This window comes from Mchenga conophoros, linkage group LG3 (genome assembly GCF_057382185.1).
Source record: "Mchenga conophoros isolate Kocher_MC1m ecotype Shallow Benthic linkage group LG3, M_conophoros_male_GT1.1, whole genome shotgun sequence".
NCBI lineage: Eukaryota > Metazoa > Chordata > Actinopteri > Cichliformes > Cichlidae > Mchenga > Mchenga conophoros.
In genome coordinates, this window is record NC_140528.1 from 79,707,709 (window position 1) to 79,723,007 (window position 15,299).

General features: G+C 39.8%; 3 protein-coding genes across 5 annotated transcripts in view; all 3 read left to right on the forward strand.

Moving 5' to 3' along the window:
- The window catches only part of tbc1d14 (TBC1 domain family, member 14), a 51,136-nt gene extending 47,239 nt beyond the window's left edge, over window positions 1–3,897 (forward strand). For all 3 annotated transcript variants that reach the window (XM_085267439.1, XM_085267438.1, XM_085267437.1), the window contains exon 14: window positions 21–3,897. In XM_085267439.1, coding sequence (XP_085123565.1) covers window positions 21–89 — 69 coding nt within the window. In that variant the 3' untranslated portion in view covers window positions 90–3,897. The remainder of the gene's footprint in view (window positions 1–20) is intronic.
- Window positions 3,898–5,490: 1,593 nt separating this feature from the next.
- On the forward strand, window positions 5,491–6,467 carry LOC146580671 (C-C motif chemokine 3-like). Its single transcript, XM_085269660.1, has 3 exons — window positions 5,491–5,652; window positions 5,736–5,847; window positions 6,156–6,467. Exons 1-3 carry the CDS (start codon window positions 5,583–5,585, stop codon window positions 6,247–6,249), a joined length of 276 nt encoding a protein of 91 aa, XP_085125786.1. The 5' UTR covers window positions 5,491–5,582; the 3' UTR covers window positions 6,250–6,467.
- Window positions 6,468–12,750: 6,283 nt separating this feature from the next.
- Window positions 12,751–14,094, forward strand: LOC146580672 (eotaxin-like). Its single transcript, XM_085267440.1, has 3 exons — window positions 12,751–12,909; window positions 12,989–13,100; window positions 13,760–14,094. The coding sequence occupies exons 1-3, from the start codon at window positions 12,840–12,842 to the stop codon at window positions 13,851–13,853; spliced, it is 276 nt and encodes a 91-aa protein (XP_085123566.1). The 5' UTR covers window positions 12,751–12,839; the 3' UTR covers window positions 13,854–14,094.
- The last annotated feature ends 1,205 nt before the right edge of the window (window positions 14,095–15,299 follow it).

Below are 15,299 nucleotides of genomic sequence, written 5' to 3' on the forward strand. Positions count from 1 at the left end.
CTCCTGCTTCCTCCCCTCAGGTCTTGCAGGCGCTGACGGAGCAGAAGAGATCGGGAGCGAGGTTGCCCGGTGCTGAAGCGTTGAGCTGAGATCAGAACATAACCAGCTCAAGCTAAAGTACTCAATCAGACCCCCTCCAGCCTTTGGAAAAGCCTACACTCTTGCCCAAGCTGATGGACCTGAGAGAGATCTTCTGTCAGGTTGGGGACACGTCCAGTTGAAGCTGCAGTGATAAAGCTCTTCTCCAGAGGCATGCCACTCCTCCGACTGGAACCAGAACACTGGAGGGGGTCTCAGTGACTGAGCAGGGGTGTGAAAAAGGAATATGAGGCCTTATTTAACTTCCAGCACCCCTCCTCTGCTCAGAGGCCCAGCAGCAAACTGGAAACTTGTAGCTGGGAAAGGCTGAAGAATGTAACACACACTCCCACATATATGAACCTACCCGACTGACTCAGTTCCCCAGAGACTGAAGGAAACCACAGAGATACCAGATACTACATCAACTCCTTCACTGCTGCCAGCTCTCAGATCCTTTCTGTTTGATTCGGCAAATGAAGCTTAAATGTGTCTACAGCAATGTTCATCTCCGTAGTCAAATCTGTAAACGACATAAATATGTGAGGGGGTTCCTAGCTGTCTCTGTGCGTCTCCTTCTGCGTAGCGGCACCTTTTTTCCACTCACTTTAATTTTTCTCACATTCCTTTGTGTCCTCCATGTTTTTATTTCCTTTTGTTCTGAGTTTGCTTTTCATTGGCTTGTAATCAGGGCCAAATTGTCACCTTAGCTGTTCCATGAAGACAACTCTTCTGAACAGGGGGAGTTTTGTAGGTTATAATCCATGAAGGTATGACACAAATGCACATAAGAAAATGTGGTGTGTTTGAGAGCACCGCGTTACAGTTTTAGTTCATTAGAAGAGGTCAGAAGCTGCCTGTGTCAGCGAGACTGGAATAAATGAGGTAAAGTGTTAGATGTGGATTTCCCCTGTATTTAATATATTTGTGGTACATTAATTTGCATTAATTAATTAGCTTGTTTTTGTTATGATTTCAGATGTGTTGGTGTGAGTGTGAAGTCTTTTGTTCATTTATTTAGTATATTTAAGAAAAGGATGGATTTGGTCCAGACAAATGAAGGGTTGTCGTTGAGCTTCTGTCTGCACATTTGGAGCACTTTTAATCTCTTTTTAAACACATTCTAGATTGCAGGCTGTAACTTGAGGGGCTTTGCACGCATTTGGCTGCATAATTTGCGTGAATATGAAAGATGGAAAAACCATCTTTTTGGACAATAGCAATCACTTCACTGATAACGACAAAGTTCAAATACTCTGAACGGTTCAGAACTTTCCACTGTAGTTATTTGACTTTGCATCCATCCTGGTACACTGTCCCCACCGGCAGTTGCCCTGATTGCATGTTTTTAGTCATTCCTGGCAGCAGAGCGCTTCAGAGTCTTGACCCTGAGTTCTCAGGCTTAGTGAGGTACTAGTCCAGTTTATTTAAAAAAACTGTAGAGCTAGAAGGCTGTTTCTACGTGTCCACAAACATCTGTGATAGGATCTATTTAAAGCTAAAAAGCTGATGATTGTGTTTGTTTTGGCGGAAGACACTTGTGTATTCAGTGTGCTCTGAGCGGTACAAGATCAGAGCAGAATATAGTACAACTTCCATTTTGACAGTCTCATGCTTCGCCAACCATCCAAACCACAGAAATTTGGGTCAGTTTGAAGCTGAATTAATCTTTGCTCTATGCACAGGTTTGAGGTCTGTGCACGGCGCGTGTGGTCAAAGCAGGATTTCCAGGGAGCAATCTAAAAGTACTAACCACACTGGCCAATGAAATTAACTTTGAAGCATTAAGATGTGGAGACTCTGAGGAGTGTGCAGTCAGCTGTTGATGGTTTTTACTTTCAAGGCTCGCTATGCAGGAGTTTTGTTGTTGCTGTTTGCATCGTGGGTCTGTCGTCCTTGGCTTAAAAGTATTTTTTTCAATTGCCATCTGTGAAATTTAACCAAAACCTTCACTTTTTTTAATCAAGTGGCTGGGCTTTTCCACCCGGCTGTCATTGTACATTCTTAGTGACGTGCTTGGTGGACTCGCTGCACCATCTCGAGGTACAAATTTGGCTTTTCGTGAAAGAGCGGGACAACCCAGGTTTGGTTCCAGGTAATTTATGTGACAAATTAAGGATGAATGGTTTGGGCATAAAGTTTAAATAGCTACACCGCAACATACGGTGGGTCGTAAGTGGTTGATCAGAGAGATTCCTAAAGTTTAAAATCCTGCATAGACGGCCTTTAATTACTTGCATTAGCTGTGTGTAAACGTCACTGTTGCAGCTGTAGTTATTGACTGTTGGTCAGATTACTAGCCTGCAGCATCACTGTAACCATCTTACCCGTCATGTTGTGGTGCCCCTCACAGTTTTAAATCCTCCACTCTGGAGCAAAGTGCAGTATAACAGAGATTTCTTACTTTGGTTTAAAGATTTGCTGCTTTTTTGTTTTGTGGGGGCTTTAAATTGGTTGTTTTATAGAGTTTTTATTAGGGTAGCAGATCTGATTATTTGATAATAGAAGCAATATTTAGTTAGAGCCCTACACAAAGTTGGAAGAAGGAAGCGGATTGTTGGATATTGAGCGTTACACAGCCTGCAAATCTCTACTTTTAGTTTTTCATCATGAGATGACACAGATTGTGTTGTCTTTTGTGTCACAGTGGCATAGTGGAGAGAGATCTGGCCTAGATCTGCTAACTGCTGCGTTTGTCAGGGTATTGTGGCTGCTTAAAGTTGAGGTTGTCACTAAGTTGAGGCCTTGACACTGCATTCACACTGTGGTTATTGTGTCACTCCATCCTCACCAGTAGTGGGCGGAGCCAATGCTACGTTGATTGGATACACTGTGCAAAGTCAACACACTGCATTTCCTGATCTGATCTTTGTTTTGTGACAGTGATGACTTTGAAAGCCCATTGTGCACAAGCGTCATCAGAGGAATGAAAGGCCGATGTATGAGGAAATGTCTCGTCGTTCCTTGTGAAACTGCTTCACGTGCTGTGTTGTGCTGCTGAATTTGTGTGTGATGGAGTTCCAGTCGGTCTTTCCTGTTATATTAGTGAACTCAATCTCTTAACCCTCAGCTGAGGCTGTGCTTTCTTAAATCCCTGGACATTAGCTGAAGTAGAACGTTCAGTCTGGGCTTTAAAAACAGGAAGACTCCTTTCGTTTTGTAATTCATCATCGTCTCAGCCACATGGCCGCTGAAAGGGCGCCTGCTGTGTTTTTGACTCAGCACCGTGCAATACTATGTCTGATCATTCTTCTAAATGCACCCCCTCCCCCACTGTGGTGAAACACTGCAGGACTGCAGTTAAAGCTTTTTGCAAGCCATACGTGCAAGCCTTTGAGTTGTGCCTCTGATAGTCTCGTGGTTAAAAACGGGTTGTTGATTTCTCCACCTTTTTTAGGTAGCGGTTTGCAAACTGTAGTGTGTGTCTGTATGTGTATGTCTTGTTTGTGTGGTTAAGTGGTATCTTCACAATTAGACCTGTTAGTTACCAATTAATTGTTACATTTAAAGCTGGCCTGGGTATCAGCTCTACCTGTCAACACTACCGTTTGATCCTTTGTGGTCAAAAAGATTCAAACTAAATTGGGTTGAAAGATATTTTAGATGATGTACCATTGCTTGATAATCATGTTGATTTGCTGGGTGTTCTCAGTCGTTTTGCATTGTCTGACTTGTATTCCTTTTTTTCCAAGAGACCTGTGTACTGTAGAGGACTGATAGATATACATGGAGACAGCAGAAGGTCACCGCGCAACTGTTTCTCACTTGAAATGTATATAAATGATGGTTTTATTATAATAAAAAGATGTACATATTCAACCAGGAGCTAGTTTGTTTCTTACTGGATTACAACTCTCCTCCTGCCTTGTATAGATCAACAGGTGGAAGTGAATTTCCCAGAGTGCCTTTGAGCCTAACCGGAGTGAGAACACGATGGCTTATGTGGTTAGTGCAACAGTCATTGCTGCAGCAATGCGTTGTGGTGTATTTACACTTTCTTGTGAAAAGGTTGCCACACTTTTACCTGAGATAAAATCTATATGTTAGTATTGAGTGATCCGCACTTTTGCTTTGATTCTCGATGAGTGGTGATAAACCACTGATTAGTGAACATATTACATAAATATCAAATGGGGTTCTCTGAAGCAGACCTACGTCAGACAACAGTGGCCCAGTTTTAAATGTAAAAATCTCCTGGAGTCCACAAAAGCCTTTAATCACAGATCTGATCCTCATATGAGCAGAGAGTGAAGTTTTGTCTTCATCTAAAATCTGTATCTACTTATTCAGCTTAATTCTCCAACATAAGTATATAATTTAAACCCCATGGCATTGTTTTGTTAGCTATCTTTGTTTCTATGTGAATATTTCATGACTATTTCTAAGTAACATGTGCAGCTGCTACAAACAATCACTGATTTGTTTTACAGCTGATATATATAAAACAAAAACAAAACAACAACCAAAACAAAAACAAAAATGCGTGAATCAAAAAGGTTCTTGTTAAGATCAGATCTGCGGCCATTTTCCTATAAACACTATGACCATGATAGGGTCATATGACCACACGCTGACCACGTGACGTTTAAATGATTTGACAAATCGTATGAACAGGTCTAGAGATTGATCACCTTTTGGCAACACAAAAAAAAATGAATATTTCCCAACCAGTTGGCTGGTGGTTAGTTGAGGCTGATGCCAATCACTGTTTAAGTGCTTGTTAAAGCCGGAGAATACTCAGGAATAAATGTGTATTTCCCTCGATCGCTTTGCAAAGTAAAAAACGCATCTTTTGAAAAGTACTGGCTGCATTGCTGAAGCACAACATATAGTGTGAATGTTAACATTCTGGTTTGTGTCACACTTTCAAGTTTTAATAGTGCTCAGTTGTTAAGACAGTTAAGTTAGTTTAACAGTTAAGTTGGTTAAGTTGTGTCTTTCATGAAAACAACAGATGACTGCAGCAACCCGCAACCATAGCAATCGCAAGGACTGTTGTGGTACAGCACATGTAGCACGAAAAAAATGATAACACACATTGTTCAAATAGATTTGTTGATTTTGAAATGTTACTCTGGCCAGCACAATCTCATTACATTAGAAATAGCCAACAGTGATGTTCGGGGGCATTGTTTTTCTAGTGTTTTTGTGGTCATTATATTTTGTGACATATATTTTTTAAAACTTTTGGGGGGGCTGTAGAAGTTGGTTTTGTTAACAGTGTCATGCTTTGAGCTGCAGCTCTGGGCTAAACCACAGCTTCATTTCCTCTCAATGTAGCCGAGTGGAAAGTTCTGTCAGAGGCATTTTCAGCACCTTTTGAAACCACAACCACCCTCCCTCTTTCACACCAATGACACCATATGCACCTTTTTTTTTCAAAATATTGATCTTGATAAATGTAACTGCACACCACCTATTATTTAGAAGCCCTTGCTTGCGTCTGAAGAACACCTGTTGTCTTAATCTTCTTCATCATCATCATCAACTCCTGAGGAATCATAATGAAGACCACTCACATCCTTTTGCTGTGCATCCTTGGAGCTGCTTTGTTGTCTGCAGTTAACTGCACTAGTAAGATTACCTTTAATGTCATCATTATTAGAGAGGTTTTTTGAGTAAGTCTAATGAAACATGTTCTAATGCTTTTTCCTCAGCTGGAAATGGCCCCGACAACTGCTGCTTCAAGTTTTACCCAAGAAGAATTAAACCAAGCCTTGTGGAGTCGTATTACATGACTGATCACCGATGCCCAAAGCCTGCCGCCATGTAAGTGAAGAAATCTGGGTTTATTTTGTTTTCATGTTTAACACAATAACTGAAATTACTGTAATGAAAAATATCCAGTATGACCATTGTAACTGGACAGTTTTTGGACATTTTCTTTTTTTTTTTTCATTTCACACAGGACATCTTCTACGTTTACTTTTTATTTGAACTCATATTTGTTCTTTTAGTTTTGTCTCCTAACATTATCCTGTAGCCGTGTTTCTTTGTAGCTATTAGTTATTTTTGCTTTTTTGTTTAAAAAAACAACAACACACAATAACAGCAGCATTTCCGCCTCTTTGTTTCAGCTTCGTTACCAAAAAAGGTCGTTCAGTCTGTATGGATCCGTCTCTCTCCTGGGTCGATAGCATCATGAAAACGCTGGACGAGAGCACTTTTTAAACCAGCTGCCTGCTCATCATTTCATTTTGTTCTGCTTTATCTGCAAATATCATATCCAATGTGGCTTTATGATTTTTGTAATTAGTGCAACTCTGTCTCAACTGATCCAAAGCTAGTTATTAGCCTGAAGCAATCCACTGAAAAGTCCTTTGATTGTGTAATGTCTCTTTGCTTTGTGTTATGTGTTATCCTCCAAAATAAACACCACAAAAATACAAGCGTGTGAAACTTTTTCTTGTCTCTTCTTCATTTCTTCTAAGCTTTACGAGTTGCCAAGTCTTCCTTACATACTGTGTGAAATAACACTTTTAAAATAAATAACACATAATTTGGTCGATTCTGAAAGTATATATGCAACTGATTTGTAACTGTATGTAAATGTTTGGCTTTCCCTCGATGCACCAACTAAGAATCTTATGGTTGAGCTATCATTGGAATTTCATTTGGAATTAAAAATAAATATTTGACTCTTTAATAATAATAATTTTCTGGCCCAGTTCTGTCTTTTTCTTCTTAACTACCACTGCTTTTACAAATTGCTAATGATTAACTGGTTTCCTGTCCAGACTTCACCTCTGCTGTTGCCCACTGTCAGCTGGGACAGACTTCCTGAGCTACTGGCTAGAGGACACCTTAGTTAATGCTACTCTGTCTGCTGGTCTCTGAACTTGTTGAGCTTTATTGAATGCTTGCCTGTTGATGAACTCGCTACTGACAACATATCAAGTAACTCTCACTTTAAGTAAAGAACAACAACAAAAACACCCAAACAAAGAACAACTACTTCCTTCTGTGAGTTCTGTTTTGAGTCCTTATGTAGTTTGTCAGAGATATTAGAGAAGTTATATTAAAGGAAATGGCCCAGCACTCAGTGTTAGACCTATAACTCTTGTACAATAGATTTCTTTTTCTTTTATATCAGTATAAATATTTCCATGGACATACAGAAAACAATGTAGCATCCAGTATCTAAAAGAAAAAGGTTTTTAGGTTTGTTTGTTTTTTAACACAAATTAACCAGCAGAGTAATTGGGCACAGTCTTGTGCTTGGTGTTGCAAATTGCTAAGTTATGTTATGGCTGAAGATTAGAACATTCATCAGAGGTCAAAATACATCCATACAACTCTTTCCTTTTCCTGTTCCTAATTTCTCTTGCAGCCATTAATTGGATTTACAATAACGTCCAAAAGTCTTGAGCCAACCTTTGTTTCTGTATACTTTGCCACAAAAATGAGAAAAAAAAGTGCAATGATGAAAATGTGCAAACATACATTTAAATAAAATTCTAGTTTGTACACTTTTATTCACCTTTAAAGTCAATATTTAAGATGATCATCATTGTTCTTCAACAACCTGAACCCTCTTAGGCAATTTCTTTGGTAATATATTTAAGTATTATTTGGAAACGATTCTCAAGAATTCTTAAAGGACATTCTGAAGCCCTTCTTTGGATATTGGCTACCTTTTGTTTCCGTGTCAAGATTATCTCCGAATGATCCCAGACTTGGATCTGCTCTCTGGGGAGGCCGATGCATGACTACATTTTTATCCAGGTGTATGTTCGCTGCATTGGCAGTGTGTCTGGGATCATTGCTCTGCTCAAAATTGAAGTACTTGCCGATTAAACACTTCCTAGGTATTGCATAGTGGGAGCTAAATTCAACTACTCCCTTATTCACAAGGGGTTACCACAACAGGTAACTCTGCATATTAGACTTGGCAAGCTTTTGCACCAGATCGTCCTGACATGGCCATAAAGGGATTCGTGACTCCTTAAGGGGTTGAACCAGCAATATTTTGCTCGTTTGGTAAATGTATAAACCACTACACTTCTTTTGTCCTCCACAGTGAGGATTCATCCTTTGAGTTAAGCACATTTTTAATGCTTAAACGATACAGAGTTAGGTGTTAGGTGATTTAACAAACAAGAAAATGCTCAGGCACAAGGACTGGACTGAAGTAAGTGAAAAAGCAGCCAATGGTAAATTCTGAAAGACCTTCAGAAAGCCTGGAGATCTGTAGGTCAATAGCACTTTAAAAATAACAAGAGCACTCAGAAAGCACAACTCCTCACAAAGGTCAAAGGTTAGACTAAAACTTTGAGTCCTAGGAAATAAGGGAATAAAGACTTTTAGGCTGGCTTAAGGCATTTACACAGTACTGTGTGTTGACCATTGCAAGAACATTATCTTTTCATCCTCGTTCCTTTTTGTCAAGATGTGATTATAGTGCAGACTTTCATCTTGTTTTAGTGGAGCTGAGAAAAATAATGGAATGACTGAGAGTTTTTATACAAATCCATTTTCAGAGCCTATGATCAGGTAGACAGAGTCGTTCTCTACCAAATTTGACAGTAAGTGTGAAAATAAGGCACACACACACACACACGCACACACACGCACACACACACACACACACACACACACACACACACACACTTCTAACTAACTGGCTTTTGGCAGTGTAGGTGTGAAAAACCACTGCCATCATCAGGTCAAACTTGAAATTGCCACATTTATGTTAAAATAAACCGAGGCTCTGTGATGACATGGCGTGCTCTCCTGGGTGCACCTACAACCATGACTGAATATGTTGCTAAGAAAATTAACATTATTATTATTTAATTATTTATTGAGTGGGTTATACACCCTGTAATGTTTATGGCTCTGAAAGAGGGGCACGTATCCAATATTCAGAAAATCAGTGGATCAGTCCCAGGTTCCTCCATTCTGCATGATAAAGTGCCCGTGGGTAAGACAGTACACACCACCTAGCCCCCATGTTTGAAGCATTGAATGAATATGTCATGAACACTTTAAGTGCTTAAGATTAGAATATATATAAAGAAACCATGTCCTTCTAAAATATTATGGGTTAGTGCTGAAAAATTATGAAATGAATATACTACACAGTTGATTTGGGGTTCACCGGTTTTTGGAGATTTGACTTTCATTTATATTTATATGTGATCAAGTTTGTGTGAAATAATTTATACTTTTAAAAAAATAATTTATACATCATTTTACTACATATTGAAATACTTTCATTTGAAAATGCCCTAAAATAATTCATTTCAACTAAATAGGCCTATCTAGTTTCTAAACAATCCTGTAGCTGTCGTAACATCTTTGTCCCAGCAGGTGGCAGTGTGACCATGGTTTGGCCAGATGATAGCAGACAGAGGCACATGCTCCTTCTTTTCTGATAGTCTGATCATTTCTCTCCTATTTCAGCATTTTTTTAAAAACCAAAACAGAAGCAAAAAGGGGTAATGCCTGATATATTATATAGATTACTTATTTTACATTGGAACCTGAAAGAAATTAATTCTTATTTTCTCCTTAAATATTTAAATACCCACAGAAGATATAGTTCGGTTGTAAACTTATGGACATAAGGTCATTCAAGCCATTCAGTTTCTTGCAGCAGCTCTGCAGCTCGTGATGTTACAGTGACACAACAACCAAACACTCCTTACTGAGGAGATCAACATATGAGATATCCTTCTGGTAAATGCTGGTTTCACTATTTATATCTAAAAACATAGATATCTATCATCTGTATCTATTATTATAGGATATACTGCACAACATAAAGCACCTTGAGGTAACTTTTGTTGTGATTTGGCGCTATATAAATAAAATTGAATTGAATTGTGTGAATGTTAGTTAGAAAGCACTAAGGAAATGTGTTTGTGCGAATGGGTGTGAATGGGTGAATGCACAAGTTGTGTAAAGCGCTTTGAGTGCTCAGAAGAGTAGAAAAGCACTGTTAAGAACCATTTACTGCCATCTCCTCCAGCTTGCCCAGGGGAACACCAAGGCGTTCCCAGGCCAGCCAAGAGATATAATCCCTCCAGTGGTCTTGGTCTCTCCCGGGGCCTCCTCCTGGCGGGACGTGCCCGGTACACCTCACCTAGGAGCCAAGGATTTAGTCCCTACCCACATCTCATACCCATAGGTGAGGGTAGGGACGTAGATCGACCGGTAAATTGAAAGCTTTGCTTTTATACTCAGCTCTCTCTTCACCACGTACAGGCAGCAACCTGAGGGGAAACTAGGATACCCACTCCAGCCCGCCTCTCACCAGGGACAACTAGACTGAGACAGAGTCCAAGCCCTCTCCAGGGGACTGGTTCCAGAGCCCAAGCTGTGGGGTTGGTTGGTCTACAGGATGATGGGCCCGTGTCACTTTTTCGGGCTGTGACCGGACGGGCCCAATGGACTAAGACCTGGCCACCAGACGCTCTCCCGCGGGCACCCTCCCCAGGCCTGGCTCCAGGGCAGGGCCCCAGTGACCCTATCCCGGGCAGGGTGAACTGTTCCCTTGGTGTTCTGCTCATAGGGGTCTTCTGAATTGCTCTTTGTCTGGTGCCTCAAAGTTCAGATTTCTAAGCTGAAAATTATGCAAATAAAGACCTTTCTCCATGTTAATTTCACCAATTTCCCTATAAATTAGAAAACATTTTAATTCAAAGAAATGTTCCTTATCTTCCTCATCATTTTGGGGCTACGCTGACTGACGGGCGGGCAGCATCAACACCCAAGTTTGTGAATCAGATAACTTGTGTAGGATTCTGAAATTGATACCACAGGTGCAGCTACTTAAAATAATGTATAAGTCTGAGTCCTGTGACCTTCTCAAGTCAAGGTGATCTCAAGGTCAGAGGTCAGGTCTTCACAAATAAAATTTTTATCATTAGAGAAAAAATTACCAATAATCATCCCACAGATGTAATATTATCTACAGCTACTGTTAGTACCATTGATGTTAAGTTAGACTCTTTTTCTCCAATTGATCTTTCTGAGTTAACTTCAATAATTACTTCCTCCAAACCATCAACGTGTCTTTTAGACCCCATCCCTACAAAACTGCTCAAAGAAGTCCTGCCATTAATTAATGCTTCAGTCTTAAATATGATCAACCTATCTCTAATAATTGGCTATGTACCACAGGCCTTCAAGCTGGCTGTAGTTAAACCTTTACTCAAAAAGCATCTCTAGACCCAGCAGTCTTAGCTAATTATAGGCCAATCTCCAACCTTCCTTTCATATCAAAAATCCTTGAAAGAGTAGTTGTCAAACAGCTAACAGATCATCTGCAGAGGAATGGTTTATTTGAGGAGTTTCAGTCAGGTTTCAGAGCTCATCACAGCACAGAAACAGCTTTAGTGAAGGTTACAAATGATCTTCTTATGGCCTCTGACAGTGGACTCATCTCTGTGCTTGTCCTGCTAGACCTCAGTGCAGCGTTCGATACTGTCGACCCTAATATCCTATTAGAGCGATTAGAGCATGCTGTAGGTATTACAGGTGGTTTGTACTGCAGTGGTTTGTATCATATCTATCTAATAGACTCCAATTTGTTCATGTAAATGGAGAGTCCTCTTCACACACTGAGGTTAATTATGGAGTTCCACAGGGTTCAGTGCTAGGACCAATTCTGTTTACACTATACATGCTTCCCTTAGGCAGCATCATTAGAAGACATAACATACATTTTCACTGCTATGCAGATGACACCCAGCTCTATCTGTCCATGAAGCCAGATAACACACACCAATTAGCTAAACTGCAGGAATGTCTTAAAGACATGCTGGGGGATTCCCATGATGCATTGAGTTTTTCCTTTCCAGTCACCTTTCTCACTCACTATGTATTAACAGACCTCTCTGCATTGAATCATATCTGTTATTAATCTCTGGCTCTCTTCCACAGCATGTCTTTTATCCTGTCTTCCTTCTCTCACCCCAACCGGTCGCAGCAGATGGCCCCGCCCCTCCCTGAGCCTGGTTCTGCTGGAGGTTTCTTCCTGTTAAAAGGGAGTTTTTCCTTCCCACTGTCGCTAAAGTGCTTGCTCATAGAGGGTCATATGATTGTTGGGTTTTTCTCTGTATCTACTGTACAATATAAAGCACCTTGAGGCGACTTTTGTTGTGATTTGGCGCTATATAAATAAAATTGAATTGAATTGTAAGTCTTAGGAATGCGATAATTTGAGAACAAGGCGCGGTGAATTTAGAAATTTATACCATTTGATTATCTACAAGTAGGACTAGCTCTGGTGGTCATCAATATTTTTTTTATTGTTATACTTTCTAAAAAGTTTGATCTTAATCCTCTTTACTCAGATGGAAATAGTCCCAACAACTGCTGCTGAAAGTTGTACCAAGAAGAATTAAAGCAAAACTCATGGAGTCATATGGACTGCTCAACGATTGTTTTAGCGTTTTTTTTGTGGTCATAATATTTTGTGACATATATTTTTTTAAAACTTTTGGGCGAGGGGGATGTAGAAGTTGGTTTTGTTAACAGTGTCATGCTTTGAGCTGCATCGCTGGGCTAAACCGCAGCTTCATTTCCTGTCAATGTAACCGAATGGAAAGTTCTGTCAGAGGCATTTTCAGCAATTTTTGAAACCACATCCACCCTCCCTCTTTCACACCAATGACACCCTATCTACCTTTAAAAAAAAGTATTGATCTTGATAAATGTAACAGCACACCACCTAATATTTAGAAGCCCTTGCTTGCATCTGAAGAGCAGCTGTTGTCTTTATCGTCATCATCATCAACTCCTGAGGAATCATAATGAAAACCGCTCAGTTCCTTTTGCTGTGCATCCTTGGAGCTGCTTTGTTGCCTGCAGTTAACTGCAACAGTAAGATTACCTTAAGTGTCATCATTAAAAGAGAAGTTTTATTTTTTGAGTAAGTCTAATGAAATGTCTTTTTCCTCAGATGCAAATGGTCCCGACACCTGCTGTTTCAAGTTGTACCCGGGAAGAATTCAAGCAAACCTCATCAAGTCGTATCGACTGACTGATCACCGATGCCCAAAGTCTGCCATCATGTAAGTGAAGAAAACTGGGTTTATTTTATTTTCATAATGTTTAACACAAATACTGAAAATACTGTAATGAAAATTATGCAGTATGATCATTGTAACTGCAGAGTTTCTGGACAATTAAAAATTGTCATTTTACACATGATGCTCAGGACATAGTATGAGTTTGATACTTTTTATTTGAACTTGTATTTGTTCTCCTACTATTGTCTTTTAATTTTATCCTGTAAATGTTCAAGAAAAATGCACAAACTTGTTTTCATAATTTGATCAATTTTACGTGGATGTTTGGCTATTTTGCTTGTAAATTGTTTGAAATACACATTTAAGTGTTTATATTATGACATTTTGTCTACTGGTCATTTAAAAAAAAAAAAAAAAGTACATATTCGGGCATTCGAAACCACTGAACGGCTACCCTGAGGTACCCCTGAGCAAGGTAACGTCTCTTCACACTGCTCCCCGGATGCCTGATTGGTGGCTGCCCACTGCTTCACTAGAGTGAATGGGTTAAATGCAGAGAGTAATTTCCCTACTGGGATAAATAAAGTATACTTTATTATTATTATTATTATTATTATTGTTATTTTTACAACATATTTACTGAGAGAATTTTGAAGCTTATTTAAAATTCAGATTTCTGAATTTCCACCTCTTTGTTTCAGCTTCATTACCAAAAAGTCTCGTTCAGTGTGTGTGGATGCGTCTGCCTCCTGGACCCAACGCATCATGAAAAGACTGGACCAGAGCTCTTTCTGAACCAGCTGCCTGCTCATCCTTACACATTGCTCTGCTTTGTCAGATAATATCATATAAAACGCATGCAAACTTGAGTTTTTATAATGACAGTTCTTTTACATGTGGTCCAAAGTTTATCTTTCAAGCGATTATAAGCCTGAAATAATCCACTGAACAGTCACGCCCTTTGATTGTGTAATGTCTCGTGGATGCTTTGTGCTATATATATTATGCTCCAAAATAAACACCTCACAAATACGACAGAGTCTGAAACTTTTTGTCTCTTCTTCGTTTCTTTGAAGCTTTAAGACTTGTCAAGTCTAATTTTCCTTTGATACAGTTTAAAATAAGGTTTTCTAAATAAATAACACATTTTATCAAATGTTCTGATGGAATATTTAGCAGTAATATATACAGTGATGAAGGATCGGGGCCTGTGGGGGTGGGGGATCCGGGGTAAGGGTAACATGTCCACACTCCTCTTCACACAGTCTGTGACTCACTCAAACCCACTCAACACTGGAATCCACTCATGTTCATCTAACAGGGTCCACCAGAAACAAGAAGGGGTCCAGGAAGATCTGTACAGAGAAAGGTTAGGAAAGGTTCGTTAGAAAAACATGAACAGATTCAAAAAGAGCACCGGGGCTACACTAACTGAGGTAAATGCAAAAATGCAGTGAAAAACGTCACCTCGCCGTTGGCTTACGTAGTGGCAGGAGCGTGCAAGGTGCTTTGAGTACCTGCAGTCTGACTAATCTTGTTCCAGAGTGCATCTATAGTAAAACTGACCTGTCTCATTCTTTCATTTAGAAGTTGAGTTTGTGCTTTCCATAGTGCAAACTAGTGATGGTCCGCTTGAAGCTGACGCTCCGGAGCGTGTGTCGAAAAAAACAACACACTGGTTCAGAAGCACTGTGTCGAGGCTTGCTTCGTTTGGCAAAAGTCACGTGACCAGTGACGTCCGAAGCTTCATTACGCACGTAACTGCTTCGGTACCTGATTCGAACAGATATAAGGAAGTGAATCATCCACGGGATTCGTGGAGTGTGTTGATGGTGACAGATAGCGACGAGGTGATCATTCCACTGACAGATATGGAGCCAGCGAGGAAGAGAGGACGTTCTGGCGTGTGGGAATATTTTGAGTTGATTTTGCTCAATTCATTTTATCTGCCGAAGTGAAAAACTTGAAATGTCCAAAATCATGTTTTCATAATGTAAATATCATTACAGCATATGACTTTAGGAACACTTCCATGTGAATTAAAGCTGATGAAGACTACAAAAATGTATTTGACACTATACGTACATGACATTGCTACACAGTTTAGAAAATCATTTTGTTTATTGTTTTTAGGTGATAGTCTGCAGGACCCAGGAATACCTGCATATCTACCAACTTGCAGTGTAGTTCCTGCACTCCACAGCCTCTTCTGTTCCATGCAAGTGGATTTTCTTCAGGGCA